This window comes from Musca domestica, unplaced genomic scaffold (assembly GCF_030504385.1).
Source record: "Musca domestica strain aabys unplaced genomic scaffold, Musca_domestica.polishedcontigs.V.1.1 2, whole genome shotgun sequence".
NCBI lineage: Eukaryota > Metazoa > Arthropoda > Insecta > Diptera > Muscidae > Musca > Musca domestica.
The window spans coordinates 24,851,413-24,865,185 of NW_026712249.1; the positions used below are offsets into that span (position 1 = coordinate 24,851,413).

The 13,773-nt window shown below is 35.3% G+C and overlaps 2 protein-coding genes across 3 annotated transcripts; both read right to left on the reverse strand.

Annotated features, from left to right (window-relative positions):
- Positions 1 to 1,421: 1,421 nt before the first annotated feature.
- On the reverse strand, positions 1,422 to 7,107 carry LOC101887491 (neutral alpha-glucosidase AB). 2 transcript variants are annotated; one of them, XM_005177551.4, is made up of 6 exons: positions 7,007 to 7,107; positions 5,779 to 5,917; positions 5,576 to 5,717; positions 5,420 to 5,514; positions 2,202 to 4,191; positions 1,422 to 2,133 (listed from the first exon to the last, which is right to left on the reverse strand). In XM_005177551.4, exons 2-6 carry the CDS (start codon positions 5,877 to 5,879, stop codon positions 1,705 to 1,707), a joined length of 2,757 nt encoding a protein of 918 aa, XP_005177608.1. In that variant the 5' UTR covers positions 5,880 to 5,917; positions 7,007 to 7,107; the 3' UTR covers positions 1,422 to 1,704. The 2 variants fall into 2 exon arrangements, with proteins under 2 accessions (XP_005177608.1, XP_005177609.1); XM_005177552.4 differs by having other exon boundaries at positions 6,918 to 7,029.
- Positions 7,108 to 8,591: 1,484 nt separating this feature from the next.
- On the reverse strand, positions 8,592 to 13,136 carry LOC101888287 (tektin-3). The gene is made up of 7 exons (XM_011298289.3): positions 12,977 to 13,136; positions 12,028 to 12,111; positions 11,669 to 11,937; positions 10,352 to 10,727; positions 10,075 to 10,286; positions 8,958 to 9,266; positions 8,592 to 8,893 (listed from the first exon to the last, which is right to left on the reverse strand). The coding sequence occupies exons 1-7, from the start codon at positions 13,082 to 13,084 to the stop codon at positions 8,665 to 8,667; spliced, it is 1,587 nt and encodes a 528-aa protein (XP_011296591.2). The 5' UTR covers positions 13,085 to 13,136; the 3' UTR covers positions 8,592 to 8,664.
- Positions 13,137 to 13,773: the final 637 nt, after the last annotated feature.

Consider the following 13,773-nt stretch of genomic DNA (forward strand, 5'->3'; position numbering starts at 1 on the left):
ACAATGAACCGAAGGTGCTGTAGAAAACGAGCCCAAATTGCCCTGTAGAAAAATGAGACGTCGTTTGGTAGTTCTCATTATTACTTACTGCTTGCATATGTTGAAGTGTATTCATATGTTATTCTCTGCTACAATGCATACAGTTGAGTCTTAGTCCGGCCTCATGGACGTAGTGCCGTAATCTCTGCTGTAATTTGTGTGACGCAGAAGTTTCTAACTTAAGTGACTGATCCGGTGCATTCGAGTTGCTATTCTCCGACTACTTTCATCAGTTTATATTTCGCTACCGGTTACCTAGGACTATCGAAAAATGGAAGTTTTTTGTGAAGTACTCGAACTAATATTTTAGGTCACTTTAGACGGCCTAACGATTCGGATGACCATGGCTGCGATGTAACGCTTTGGCCTGTCCAGTACACGTGTTAGAAATCCTTCTGGAAATATTTTTAATGTGAAAAACTAAATAATGTTGTTTAAATGACCAGTAAACTTAATTATTAAAGTCGGTTATAAAAAGATCATCAGTCCAGCAGTCTGGAGTCAGGTCAGCAATGTGAAGTGTCATAAGGCAGCGGTGCTCAAAACCGTGTTCTAGAACATGAATAGAAAAAAGAGATAATTTAAGAGAAAATTAAAATTCTGTGTTTCTTTATATTTTACGGTTCTATTTAATTGTTTTTAAACACGAATGTTTGCCAAAATAATTTATAAAGCAAATGGATAAAAAATATTTGTATAAATAATGACTTAACACTGTTTTGTTCTTGATTTAAATAAGCAAAGAGAAATTTGAATGAAAAGAGATATTTCTTCTTGAGCACCGCTGCATAAGGTCATTGATATTGACTTAATTTTGAAATATTCCATTTTTAAAATCATTCATAAATTCACAAATAACAAAAAGTGTCAAATGGTTGATGTAAATTCCGCAACATACATCCTACATCAACATCGCCTTAGCATCTTCGAAAGCACACTGACAACATAACTTGTAGGGATATAAATATTAAAAACGGATAAACTTTTCCGAACGACTGCGCATGCCATACGCTGGCGAACTTTAATACAGCTCATAACGTTATCGTATTAGTTGCTGTTGTTGTTGTTGTTTTTTGCACGATTTAGTTGAAAAGCACCCACATTTTCTCATAAATAATAGAAATGGACTGAAACCACCCATCAGACATTGCCTCCCAACCATCAGCCGAAAAGGGGAATATTACCAATAAAAACTGTAACATTGTTACTATACAAACCAGCCATTGGAGGGGTGTGCCTTATTATGAGTCTGCGGTTTTACATGTTGGTTCATCCGAAAATGAACCCCCCACAAAAAAAAAACAACAAAGACATGTTGAAGAAGAAGTTGGGGGCAATGAAAAAAAAAACAAGGGGAAATGAAGAAAACACTTGTTGAGCAATTTTCAGTTGAGAAGAGTTAAAATTCTATTTTGTTGTTTTTCTTTTTCACATCATGCATCCCAAAATACAATGTTTTTTTTTTTGTTTTAAATCATAAATTAAAAATAAATGTTAAAATGTAAAAAATTGGGATTTTAACGAAGAATGTCTTTAGTAGACGAACATAATGTCGATACATAGATAGAGGGGGAGGGTGGGATGCGATTCACAATATTTGAGTTGTCTGTCCTTGTTTGCAACAAGTGACAACATGATGAATATGCACTAAATTTGTTTATTAACCTAATAGTTAAGTTTAATTTCAAAATCTTTGTGTATAGCCACACCAGGCTTGCGTATAACATAAGCCTTTTCGTGGGCAACAACTTCCAGCTGCTCGGTGACGCCATTAATGGTAATGGTAGCCGACTTTGGTTGGCGATCCAAACCAGCAATGACAACACGTTCAATCCATGATTTCGAATCATAATTTGGTGGTTTAACGAAGTTGTTGGTCAATTTGCTGCCATCAAACTTATAGTTGATGTAGACGAATTTGCCCTGGCGATAATCAAAGGATTTCTCATCATCCAAATAGAGGGTACCTTCAGCTTTACCATTGCGATCCAAGCACACAATCAATGTGTAGGGATCATTTTTCATTAGAGGTGATGAGCGGCGTATGCGTTCCTTCTTGGGTACAATCGAGCCTCCACGTTGGAAAACGGGAATCTAAAAATGTAACAAAAACAAATTGTGAGCCTTTTCATCCAAATTTATAAATGTATTTCTTAGCTTGCCTTATATTCATCAACTGCAATGGTTTCCTTGCCAACACGTTCATATTTCTGATAGCTATCTGCGTCATACCAAACATCACCCACAGTCTTCTTCTCATCCAGAGCGGGGAAGTAAACATCAACCTTACTGACGCCATGCTGCATAACAGGTCTAACCAAAAGGCGATCTTGCAACAAGAACTCATTGTCAATGGCAAAACCATCCTTATCCTTTGGATAATGAGCCAACAAAGGACGTATAACCGGGCTGCCATCCACCTCATGTTCATAAAACATTGTGTACCACAATGGCAAGTAGGAGTATCGCTTGCGTATGGCTTCACGTATAATGAGGCGAGTCTTCTCAGGGAATAGCCAGGGCTCACGGCGCTTAGTGTCAATGTGGGCATGAGAACGGAAGAATGGTAAGAAGGCACCTGTTTGATACCATCTTTCAAATAACTCCGCATCTGGATTACCAAAGAAACCACCAACATCAGCACCACAGAATGAGATACCAGCCACAGCTTCCGATAGGCACATCTTGATCGAATGTTGCAAATGTCCCCAGTCGGCCATATTGTCACCAGTCCAAATGGCAGCATAACGTTGCGAACCAGCAAAATGGGCACGAGTCAAAATGAAAGGCCTCTGGTTGGGATCACGTCTAAGTAGACCCTCATATGTACCCATAATATGCATATGTCCATACAAATTGTGAACATCACGATGTTCCCAGCCACCATGATGTATCAAATCCTTGGGCATTGTCACTTCCGGTCCATTGAATACAGAAGGTTCATTCATGTCATTCCAGATCATAACGTCGGAAGTAACCGTTTTGAAATTTGACAAAAGATATTGATCAGCATAGTAGTCACGCACATCTTGACGGAAGAAATCTGGATAACTTGCTGATCCGGGCCAGCACCAACCTTCATAATCTTTGCCATCTTTGTGCTTGGTATAGTAACCCTTCTCCGTACAATCATTGTGGAAGAAGTAGCCATTGTCACGTTTAATGTGGGGATCAATGATCACCACCAAATGCCTGCCCACATCAGTGAGATTTTTAATCATGCTCAGGGGATCGGGGAATTTAAACTGATCCCAGGTGAAGTATTTTTTGCCATCTGTATATTCAATATCCAACCACATAATGTCCATGGGTATATCGTATTCATCAAATTTGGTCGATACTGTCTCCACATCCTTGGCATCATTGTAATTCCAGCGACATTGATGATAAGCCAAAGAGAAAAGTTGAGGCAAATTGCCTACACCGGTCAAGGAGGTATATTGTTTGAAGGCATCCATGGGTTTGGGACCCAACAAAATAAAGGCATCAATAACACCAGATTCCGAAATGAAATGAGCTGCTGGTGGATCAACCTTACGTGAACCCGAAACCAATTTCACAATCGACGATACCACATTCTGTTCGGTCAAATAAATATCAACCCAGGTTTCGGCAGCATTTTGCCAGAAAACACCAGCCGTACGTTGCGAACCATGGCCATAGAGGACCGGCACCGAACCATACAAAGCCATTTTACTATCAATAATATATTCGAAAACATCCAAGTTATACAAACGATATGGATCCGATCCGGATGTAGATTTCAAAATGAAACTATCAGCATGTTCGGGAATACCGAACAAGACATCCGCCTCAGGGAAGGAGAAATCTAAGGCAATCGCCTCGGGGCCATTGGGTTTCGAGTCATGATGCGATTTAAAGTTTTCTTCCCATGCTCCGGGATCACTATCTTCTGGTGTCTGAGGTGCAACTGCTGCTCCGCCACCTTCCTGTTCATTTTGACTGCCATCCGGATTGGTTTGTGGCTTATTACGTAAATGTTCGAAATTCATCAAACCCTTGGCATTGGCCGATACAACCAAGGCGCCATTTTCATAGAAATCAACACGGAAGGGATCAGCAACAATGACAGCTTTATTGGTGCCGGAGCTTAAGACAATTTCCGTCTTGTCCTCCTTCTCTACGACAAGTCTAAAATGGGGGAAACATATTTATGGGGCTATTAGTGTTGAGGACTGGCTAGATTAGAGTCGTGTAGATGATATCGTGCGAATTTCATTGTTGATGAGTAATGAACAATGCAGTTGAAAGGGAACATTAAAGCACAAACAGAAAGTTAGAAAAACTTTGGAAATATTTTTGTTGATCTATTGCCAATAAAATCTACAATTTTTCTCAAGAAATTATAATAAGACTTATTGTTAGTTTAAAATCTGAATTGAAGTACATGAGAATCAAAGTTTTGTCCCAGAAGAACTTGAGGAATCGAAATTGACATGCTTGTATCAAACCATTTGTTTTCGATGCTATAAAATAAATACTCGAAGAATTTTCAATCAGCGTCAAGAACTTTTTAACCAAAAGACGTTTCCTAAAAATCCTTCAAAACCAGTTACTATATTAACGTGTTTTTTGAGAGTCCTTCTTCGATGATATTGTCATCAGGACAATGAGACATGAAGTATTAAAAGGCATTAATCGCCCATAAGATTTTAAAGTTGCTTATTATCCCTCCTATAAGTATCTCATCTTCCACTGTACAATGTATGAAGGGTGTTTGTGATTGCTCACTGCTACCTACATCCCTACATCCGAGACTCACGGGCCAGAGTTAGTCCATCTCGCTTTATATTGCCTATGGACTTTGGGATCCTTTGGCAGTATCTTACGAAATCTGGCAGTATTATTTACCCCTCTATAAGCTCACAAGATCTGGTCCAAGTTCTATGTTTAGCCTTCTTTAACCAACTTTTGTACTAAAGTCTGAAAGTCTGCCTTAGAGACGTTCCAATCAATTAAGAGTTTAGTTGTGCTACCTTGTTGTTTTCCGAAGAATAGCAAGGTCCGCCAAACTGTCTGAGATTTTCTTCTACTTATTCAATTTGCAGCTTTCTGGGCTTTCCACTATCCGCCATCTATGGACGCGTCCGACAACATAAATCATAATAAACCAAATTCTAGTATATTGGGACTAATATATCACAAGGGCAAATATTGGATTCTATGGTTATACGGGATCTTGTTCAAAAAATCGGTTCAATGTTAGTTATACATGCATACGTAGTACAATTACAATTATATGCACAAAAATGTTTAAATAATCCCAAATATTAGGAAACTTCTGAAGTTCGTGATGTGATGTAAAATGAATTGACATTTAGTTTTATTTCCTTTGGGAAAAATGTTGCAAAAAACTTACGGTTCAGTTTGTGGTTCCCCGACTAAAACATGTTCGACTTTATATCTGGGCTTCAAGGGAGTTTTCTCATCAATCAATAGACGAAATTTGTTGTCCTGCAAACATAAAGCAAAATTAATATTTTATGCACTCTTAAAATTTTCCTACAAAACTTACCACCAACGCTTCCAATTTTAAAATGAACAAATGTTGTGTTTCTTTGTTTATTATATCTGCTGTTATTGAATTTGCATAGGTGTTCATGGAACCGGGCACCAATGCAAATTTAGAATTACCAGGTTGTATTTTACGGCTTCGCCTATAATTTTTGCAAACCAATAACAATTCATCTGTTTTAACAAATCAATCAAATTACTCACCTGCAAAAGCTGCTCTGTTCACATGTTTTGAAATTTGTTGGATCGACTCCAACAGCATATTCGAATATGCAAAATATTAATAAAAATATTGCCAAACGCATTGTATATTATACACAAATTTATCTTCTGTTTGGCGTCACTGCAAATGAACAAGAAAAATTATTATATATTATATAAATTAAATTTGTTTGTGGAAATCATATCTACATTGGAATATTTGCTTATAGAAGATAAAATCAAATAATATAGCCTTCACTACACCTTCAAGATGCGACACATTTCTGGATGTAGTAAATTTAAAATAAATAAATAAGTAAATAAATATTGAAATAAATACAACAAAGACCTCAAGCTCGAGCAACACTTGTTTTAGTAAATTTTGATATCTAAGGAAGGAATGACTACTATAAAATACTCCAATATCTTGGAACCTAGATTGGATGACAATTCTTTTGGAATCTCAATAACTTCATAGAGCGATAAAATTGCCTTGATTGGCTAACCCTTTCTTAAATATTTAAAACGACTATGGCCAGTGGCAGTGCTTGGGTAGTTCTACATGGTTGACCCCATTTTAATGGGAAAGTTGTCTTTTGTGGTCGCTAATCATTCCATATCCTCGTTGTGCATTAAATAAAAAGGACATCCTAATAGTCTCGGCATGTTAGCCTTGGTGCATAAATTGTTTATAGCCAGCACCATCCACTTTAATTAGGAATCTGCTTTCATAATTTTTTCAACTCTTAGACCCGTTATCTTTGTAAGCATTCTATCGAGCACATCTAGAAAATTAACAAAAAAAAAAGTAACAACAAAAACAAAACGCTTGTAAAATACAATACCCTAAGTACACGTCATAAGCACTGTAAAGTAGAACCACTTTAGTTTCATGTTGTTTTGGAATTAACAAATAGGTATATGGACGTTTAAAAATAATTTCCTTTCATATTTATAAGTTCCATTTTATGGGCAGATCTCTGTGTCCTTCATGCCATCAAATTTTCTTCACATTTGGAACGTAAAATTGCAACTTTCCTTGTCCCAAAAAGACAACATTGAACAGAATACATTTGATGTTTTAAGCCATCTTTGGTGTTTTTTTTTTCATATAAATTGTTGAAAACTATATATCGTCATACCTGAATGCTATAAATAACACAAATACTACACAATTTCACGTATTTTTTGCAATAATTATATTTTTCACCGGCATTTTTGCAAAACTTACCCAATGAGCAAACAGTCTTCTTTGTGTAAATTAGGGGTTTGTAGATTGATTTTAGCTAGTCATCGAAATGACATTTAAGTGGAGTACACATTATCGATTAAGTTAATCGGTAAAATATGGTCCGTTTACCAATATCGAAATATTAATGCGAAAGAAAAACGCATATGGGGAGTGATATATTTATCCTGTTTATTAGGAATACTAGAACAATGATAGATCAATCTTCATGCTAGAAACAGAGTACAATGAATGCGTTAGAGGGCAAAGCAGTATGAAAAAGGCATATCCGCAGGATTGCTGACTCTGTGAACGTCGATAAGACATATCATATAACAGATGTTAGCAGAAATTAGGTCTGTCTTGTTATTTTTCCTTCAGGATTTGTCAAGAAGTTTTTTTTTAAAGTATGTTAGTTTTATTCTCTTTTACAAGATAAATGCTAAAAGTAAACATACGGAATTCCTAAATAAACTTGCAATTAATCATCTGATTTGTCAAAACGATACAATTTAAAAATAAAAATGAGAAGAAGAAGAGTTGCAAGTGATTAGGTGTGTCTGGTTACTTTTCCTGCAGGAATTTTCCAGCAACATCTTTCTGAGAGAGTAAGGTAGTTTTATTCTCTTTTGCAAGGAAATTGCGAAAAGTAAACAGACGGTATTCCTCCAGAAGCTTGCAACTAATCAGCTGATTTGTCAAAACAAACCAATTTGTCCCCCATTAAAATAATTAAACGGAAGGAACCACCACCAATTTCACAAGTTTTATAAATAAAAAGGAAATTCACAATAAAATAAAAATATGAGCAATAAAAGGAAGATAGATTTGATGTGTTCCGCGGAATCCTTTAAACCTGTTGCTAATGTCATTTGTCTAAAAATGTTGGGAATAGTCTTTTATTTTCTTATTACATGTTAATATTTATGTTTTTCACATTTTGTAAAGTTGTTCTCCAAAAAAAAAATAGTCTTGTTAATTCCAAAACAATATTTTCAAATTAAAAGCACAAAAAGAAATAAATAAACAATAGAAAACATCTGATTGAATCTCGATCAATGAGAAGAAGAAGAGTTGCAAGTGATTGCAAGAAGAAATTTTTCCAGCAAGAATTTGCAAACTCTCACTGAAAGAACTGTCAAAATTTCTCTCTCTAACCGCTCTCTTTTGCAGAACTTTTGGGTTAACAGACGACTTCCAGTAACAATTTGTAACAATTGTTACAAATTTTAGGGTAACCAGACACACCTATTGCAAGAAAAAATTTGTCCAGCACAAACTTGGAAATTCTCACTGAAAGAACTGTCAAAATTTCTCTCTCCAATCGTTCTCTTTTGCAGAACTTCCGGATTAACAGACGACTTCCAGTAACAATTTGTAACAATTATTATAAATTTTAGTATAACCAGACACACCTATTGATGCAAACTGCAATTTATTTTTTATGATTTTTAAGAGAAAAAGCAAAAACGGCTTCAAGTTTTGGTTGTCTATTTTTCCTTGATGATAAGGTTTTTCTATTCTGATTTTAATTTCTCCTTGATTATTAGCATATGACCGGAAATTAAATTGGAATAACAAAAAAATATTGTATTCCTAAAAGTTGATTTTATTTTTACTATAGGACACTGGAATGAAAATACACAATGGACATTTTAATACTAATATTTGATCATATTATCAACGGGGAATGAACGTCTCAGACCCATGCATTTTTCACGATCGATGAACAAAGCATTGACTTTATTTCGCAAATCACTTTCCAAAGTGGCACGAGTCTTCAGCAAGCTCTGATGTTGGGCTTCGGCCTCCTGAAGTTTGTGATGTAGATTATTGACCACACCTTTGATGTCCTCCACCTCTTGAGTTAAACGTAACTGAGCGTAATCTCTGAAATCATCAAATGAAACAATGAGAGAAATTATTTAAGAATGCTATTTAATTTTTTCCTTACTTGCACAATTCAACACCCGGACGATGAGACCGGGCCTCCAAACGGGTCTGTGCCACTTTCAGGGGGTTCGATTTATCCTGAATGGCTTTTTGCAGCAGGAATATGTGTTTTTCCAAATCAAATAGTTCCTGCTGCGTTTTATGCAAATGCAGTTGAATTTTATTTTTCGATTCTGCCATTTCTTGGGAACGGCGATCAAATGCATTATTCGTATTATTCCAATGATCCCATACCGATGTCGCTATGGCATTGACTGTAGCCTCAGAGTCACTGCGCAATTGAGAAAGTTTCGCTCTCTCGGCTTGTGATCTAGAGAGAAAATAGATATTATATGATTAATCTGAGTGTAAGATTACGTTTATATGAGATACTTGTTTATTCATTAATCGTGATCAATTTGACATTTACGTTTGAAAAATAGATTTTGAATTAACCATTAAAGAGCTCTGTCCCGTCTTGTCTTAATCTAAACCGATTTAGATTGTCATTCATTGGTAGAAGAATACAGGTAGATGCATCAACGTTGGGGAACATTGATAAGTCAAACTTTTTATTTTTTTTTTTATTAACTAGTTTTTTATAAGTTTTCTTATACGACAACAATCGGAGGTTGTTATGAAATGTATTTTTCAACAATTTGTACATATTTGAATAATTTTTTATTCAAATCATTCAATTTCAAAATTGGTTTGACAGCAGCTGTGTCGATGCGACTACCTGTTTTCCTCTACCACTGTCAATTCCTTTTCTTCTACGTCAAATAAATGACCAAAGCTAGTTTATACTGATACCTTAATTACGCGTTTTACCAAGATAGGTAAGTAAATGACGGATTTTGTTAATAAATTAATTTAATTAACAAGATTCCACTGCCAATTTCATTTAATGACGGTAAATCTTGTAATTTTCTATATGATTAATTTAAACGTAACCTAAAAATTTTAATACGAGTTGAAAACACGTTTAAATATATGGAATCCAGTGAAATTCAATTCTAAGCTCCATTGTGTATACGTGAAATGAAATCCACTGCATTTGAAATTTCTTAAAATTTTAAATTTCTAAAATATATTTTAACAAAAAATATTTTTTCTCCGTTTTATCGGTTTTTACTCACCTGCTAACACGTTGACTACTGGCTTCGGCCCAAGATTCTTGGGTGCTCACAGTCGGATCATATTTTTCAATACCACCATAGTAAGCCAAACCTCTGCTATAGTTATTTAACTGATGGCAAACCGAATCAATTCCCAAAGTCGATTCCTTGCCCGAAACATCTTCTTCCAAAAGATGTTGGGCAGCGCGACAATCGTGGGCTTGATTTGTTATCTGAAATTTGAAATATTGTTTTAAAATAAAATGGTTTTTTTACATTTTTTTTAATAAAAACTCACCCTTTCATGTAATTCCTTCAGTTTGTCACGAGAATTTCTCAAATTGTCAATTTCCAGCAGCAATGCTTTCTCCACGCAATCATGAACTTTTTCCACACCGGCACGTCCTTCACGATGATAAAGACACTCTTGGGCTATGTGTAGTGGCGCTTCCAAATCTAACATAGCCTTGCCACATTTACGCTTCAACTCTGAGAATGCTGACGATTCACTGACCAATTTTTCCATTTCCGTATTGAGTTCATTACGCCAAAATGTCACATCCGTTATACGTTCGCCCAAACGACGCCCAGCATCTCTTTGACCCTGAGCGGTTTTCTCGTCGGTTTCACGCATAAGACGTACCGCATCATTCCGCAAACGCTCTGATTGATTGCTACAAATGGAATGGGTTTCGTAGAATTTTTCCGATAATAATAAAAACTTAAAATGTAATTACTCTAACCTCTTATTTACCCCGAACACATTTTCATAAAACGTGTAAAGTAAGTAACAAATGTTTTTATGATGTGCCTTTTTCATTTTTTTTAAAAAATTTAATTAATTTTTCATTTAAAATTTTCAACTCCAAAATAGTTTTCACAGTTCACTGTCTGAACAGCTGTGTCGATGCCACTTTCTGTAGTCTTCTATCATGGTAGAAGAATACAGGCAAAAACATCAACACTCGCTAATATTGATGTGTCAAAAATATTAAAAAATTAATGGATTTTAATACATTTTCTTTTTCTTCCTATTTCAGGAGTTGGTATGATATAAGATTTTCAACAAATTTCACTAATTTAAAGATTTTTTAATCAAAATTTAAAATTCAAAATATATTTTGACAGCTCATTGTACCAACAGCTGTGTCGATGCGCCTACCTGCATCATTTTATCGTGATTTGACGTTAAATCAATGGAACTGACAAATAATACGATTTATTAAAACTTGTCATTCGAAAAAAAAAACGCCATTATCATACAACAAGCTCAGAGGATTTTAACTGTCAATTCCACTGTGTATATGTCACATCACGTTACAATAGTTTTTAACATTTGAAATCCACTGCATTTAATATTTGTCGTATACGCAATGGAAATGACAGTTGGAATATACTGGTCGCAAGTCTTTCAAAACGATTATGATATTTGGCCCCGTTTACTTTTTCCGACCTATTTCATAGTAAAATATTGCTCTGTTTCAAAACCTGCAATAATCTAATAGTTTTGCATTTTTTTCGATATCATAGAAGGTAGTAAAAACTTTTACATTCACGCAGTTCTGGATATAAGAATATGCGTCGTATAGATCTTGAATTATCAACTTTCACGTACCGATTTATATTCGACTCTGCATATTTCGAGAGATTGTTATTGGCCCATTCGCCGGGCGTATAGCGAGTATACAATGCCGCCCTGGCAGCATGCTGAGGATTTCGATGAAAGCCCGTCACTAAATTTGGGAATGTCAAAGGTTCCGTTGTCATGTTAGCCGGAGCAAATGTTGGCTTAACCAATTGATTGGTTACCGGTTGTTCGGCAAGATTTTTAACTTCAATCATTTCATAGCTCAATGTTGGTCGCCATGGATGTGGATGAGCTGTCTGGAAAATTGGCATAGCAACAACAACAACAAACAATATTTGTTATCTATAAAATCTATTTTTTTGGAAATAGAAAGACATCCAACTAACCTGATAGGATGTTCCAACACGAGGTGGTACCGATGGTCCGGATACGGGTTCCATACATGGCGGAGCTCCGGCAGTACTCCATGGCTGTAATTGGGAATACATAACAGTTTCTTCAAATTTTGTAGCCATTATAAAATAAAATTTATTGTGAACAGACAAACAAATAAAATGCAATTTTCTAAAACAAAAATGAAAACTATGGATAGGTTGTAAAAGTCAGTAATAAGTACAGTAAGGTCGGGTTATAACGTATTTTATTGTTCGGGGTTTCATTCCAAATAGGCTTTAAGCACGTTTAGATTTACGAAATCAACTCGCTCTCAAAGGAATTGACATTTGAAATCGAGTAGATTTAGTAGTCTAAAGGTGTGGGTACATAAGCAGTTTGTAGTTTTGACATTGCATATTTTGACATATCATAAAGGGATTCCAGAGTCGCACTCGAATTCTACTGTAATTTTTTCTCATAATTTGCCATTTACATGCCATGATGCCAAGCTGCTTATGTACTCACTCTTTAAACGCGCTCTTTGTCCATAAACAGTCGGGAACAGAATGAGGTAAATATCGCTTTATCTTTAGCCATCTAACATAAAAATTCAATTTTCTTAAAAAAAGAGAGCGAATTAATACTTTAAATAAAAATGTGCCATGAAATAATCTACCAATACTGTGCATGGATATTTTATGGAATGAGTGAAGTAGATGAATACATATGACTCCATTAAATTTCGATGATCCTTGCGTTCCACATATTTATTGCCCTTTTCCGTGGGCCACTGATCGACTAGATCATTTTTTACTAAACGATGGTCGAAAAGGCGATTTTCAATATAGACATCTTTAAAGAATTTCATTTTGAAAAAGTATCTGATATATTTTTAACAATATTTTCCAAAAATATCTATTTTTCTGCTCTTTTTCTTTGCGTAGTTTAATCAAAACTCACAATGGGCACACTTGATTTCAATAATAAATCTTTTAAAGTTTCAGTCTTGGGATACACTGGTGGATAGCGTTGTTGAAGAAATTTATCTTCATTTTGCCAGCAAATCATTTGCACACGCGACACAAAGAAAATAAAGTGCTCCCGCTCACAGTTAATTGAAGACTGATGCAAGTGTAATGGAATTTCCTTGCAAGTTAATACAAATATCCCCCAGGAACCCCGTTGTGCATTGGTTGCTATTGATAAAACTTTTATTTTGGCAAACATGGCAACAGTTTGTTACATAGCCACGAAGGGGTAATTAAAAAATGAGGACTATGTCAATGTGAAATAAATGTTTATAGACAGTTATTTATGTGTTGCTGTTGGTGACAACCACAGACAACATGCAATTTATTGATTTAACCTTGATACTACTTTTTTTGCCCAATAATTTGGACTACCCCCTATTCTCCTAATATATTTCTATGGTTTTGTTTCCTATTTAGCAATTTTTATGTTCCACTTCCTGTAAATCCTTCGAAAATCTTATAACGGCCGAGACGCAATTTGACACAACAAATCCGTGATAGATTAAGATGCACTTAGTATTGTTATTATTATCACAAACATTTGATTAGTAATTTGTTAACAGAATAAACTAGTCACACATTTTTTCATTTCAAGCTTTACAAAAGTTACGAAAATAAAAATCAAGTTATCAATCCTATAAATAGCTGCCAATATTGGTAGAATTCCACCTATTGTGGCATCTGTGCATATGATACGCCGCCATCGTCGATCGTTTGCCACCGCCG

Excerpts from the sequence above, each read along its gene's own strand:
- LOC101888287 (XM_011298289.3), bottom strand. The coding sequence starts at position 13,084 with ATGATTTGCTGGCAAAATGAAGATAAATTTCTTCAACAACGCTATCCA. Across the intron at positions 11,938-12,027 it reads GTGTTGGAACATCCTATCAG|ACAGCTCATCCACATCCATG; the intron begins GTTAGTTGGATG and ends CCAATTTTCCAG. Across the intron at positions 10,728-11,668 it reads GCAGAGTCGAATATAAATCG|CAATCAATCAGAGCGTTTGC; the intron begins GTACGTGAAAGT and ends TTCCATTTGTAG.
- LOC101887491 (XM_005177551.4), bottom strand. The coding sequence starts at position 5,879 with ATGCGTTTGGCAATATTTTTATTAATATTTTGCATATTCGAATATGCT. Across the intron at positions 5,718-5,778 it reads GAACAGAGCAGCTTTTGCAG|GCGAAGCCGTAAAATACAAC; the intron begins GTGAGTAATTTG and ends CAAAAATTATAG. Across the intron at positions 4,192-5,419 it reads GGGGAACCACAAACTGAACC|ACTTGTCGTAGAGAAGGAGG; the intron begins GTAAGTTTTTTG and ends CCCCCATTTTAG.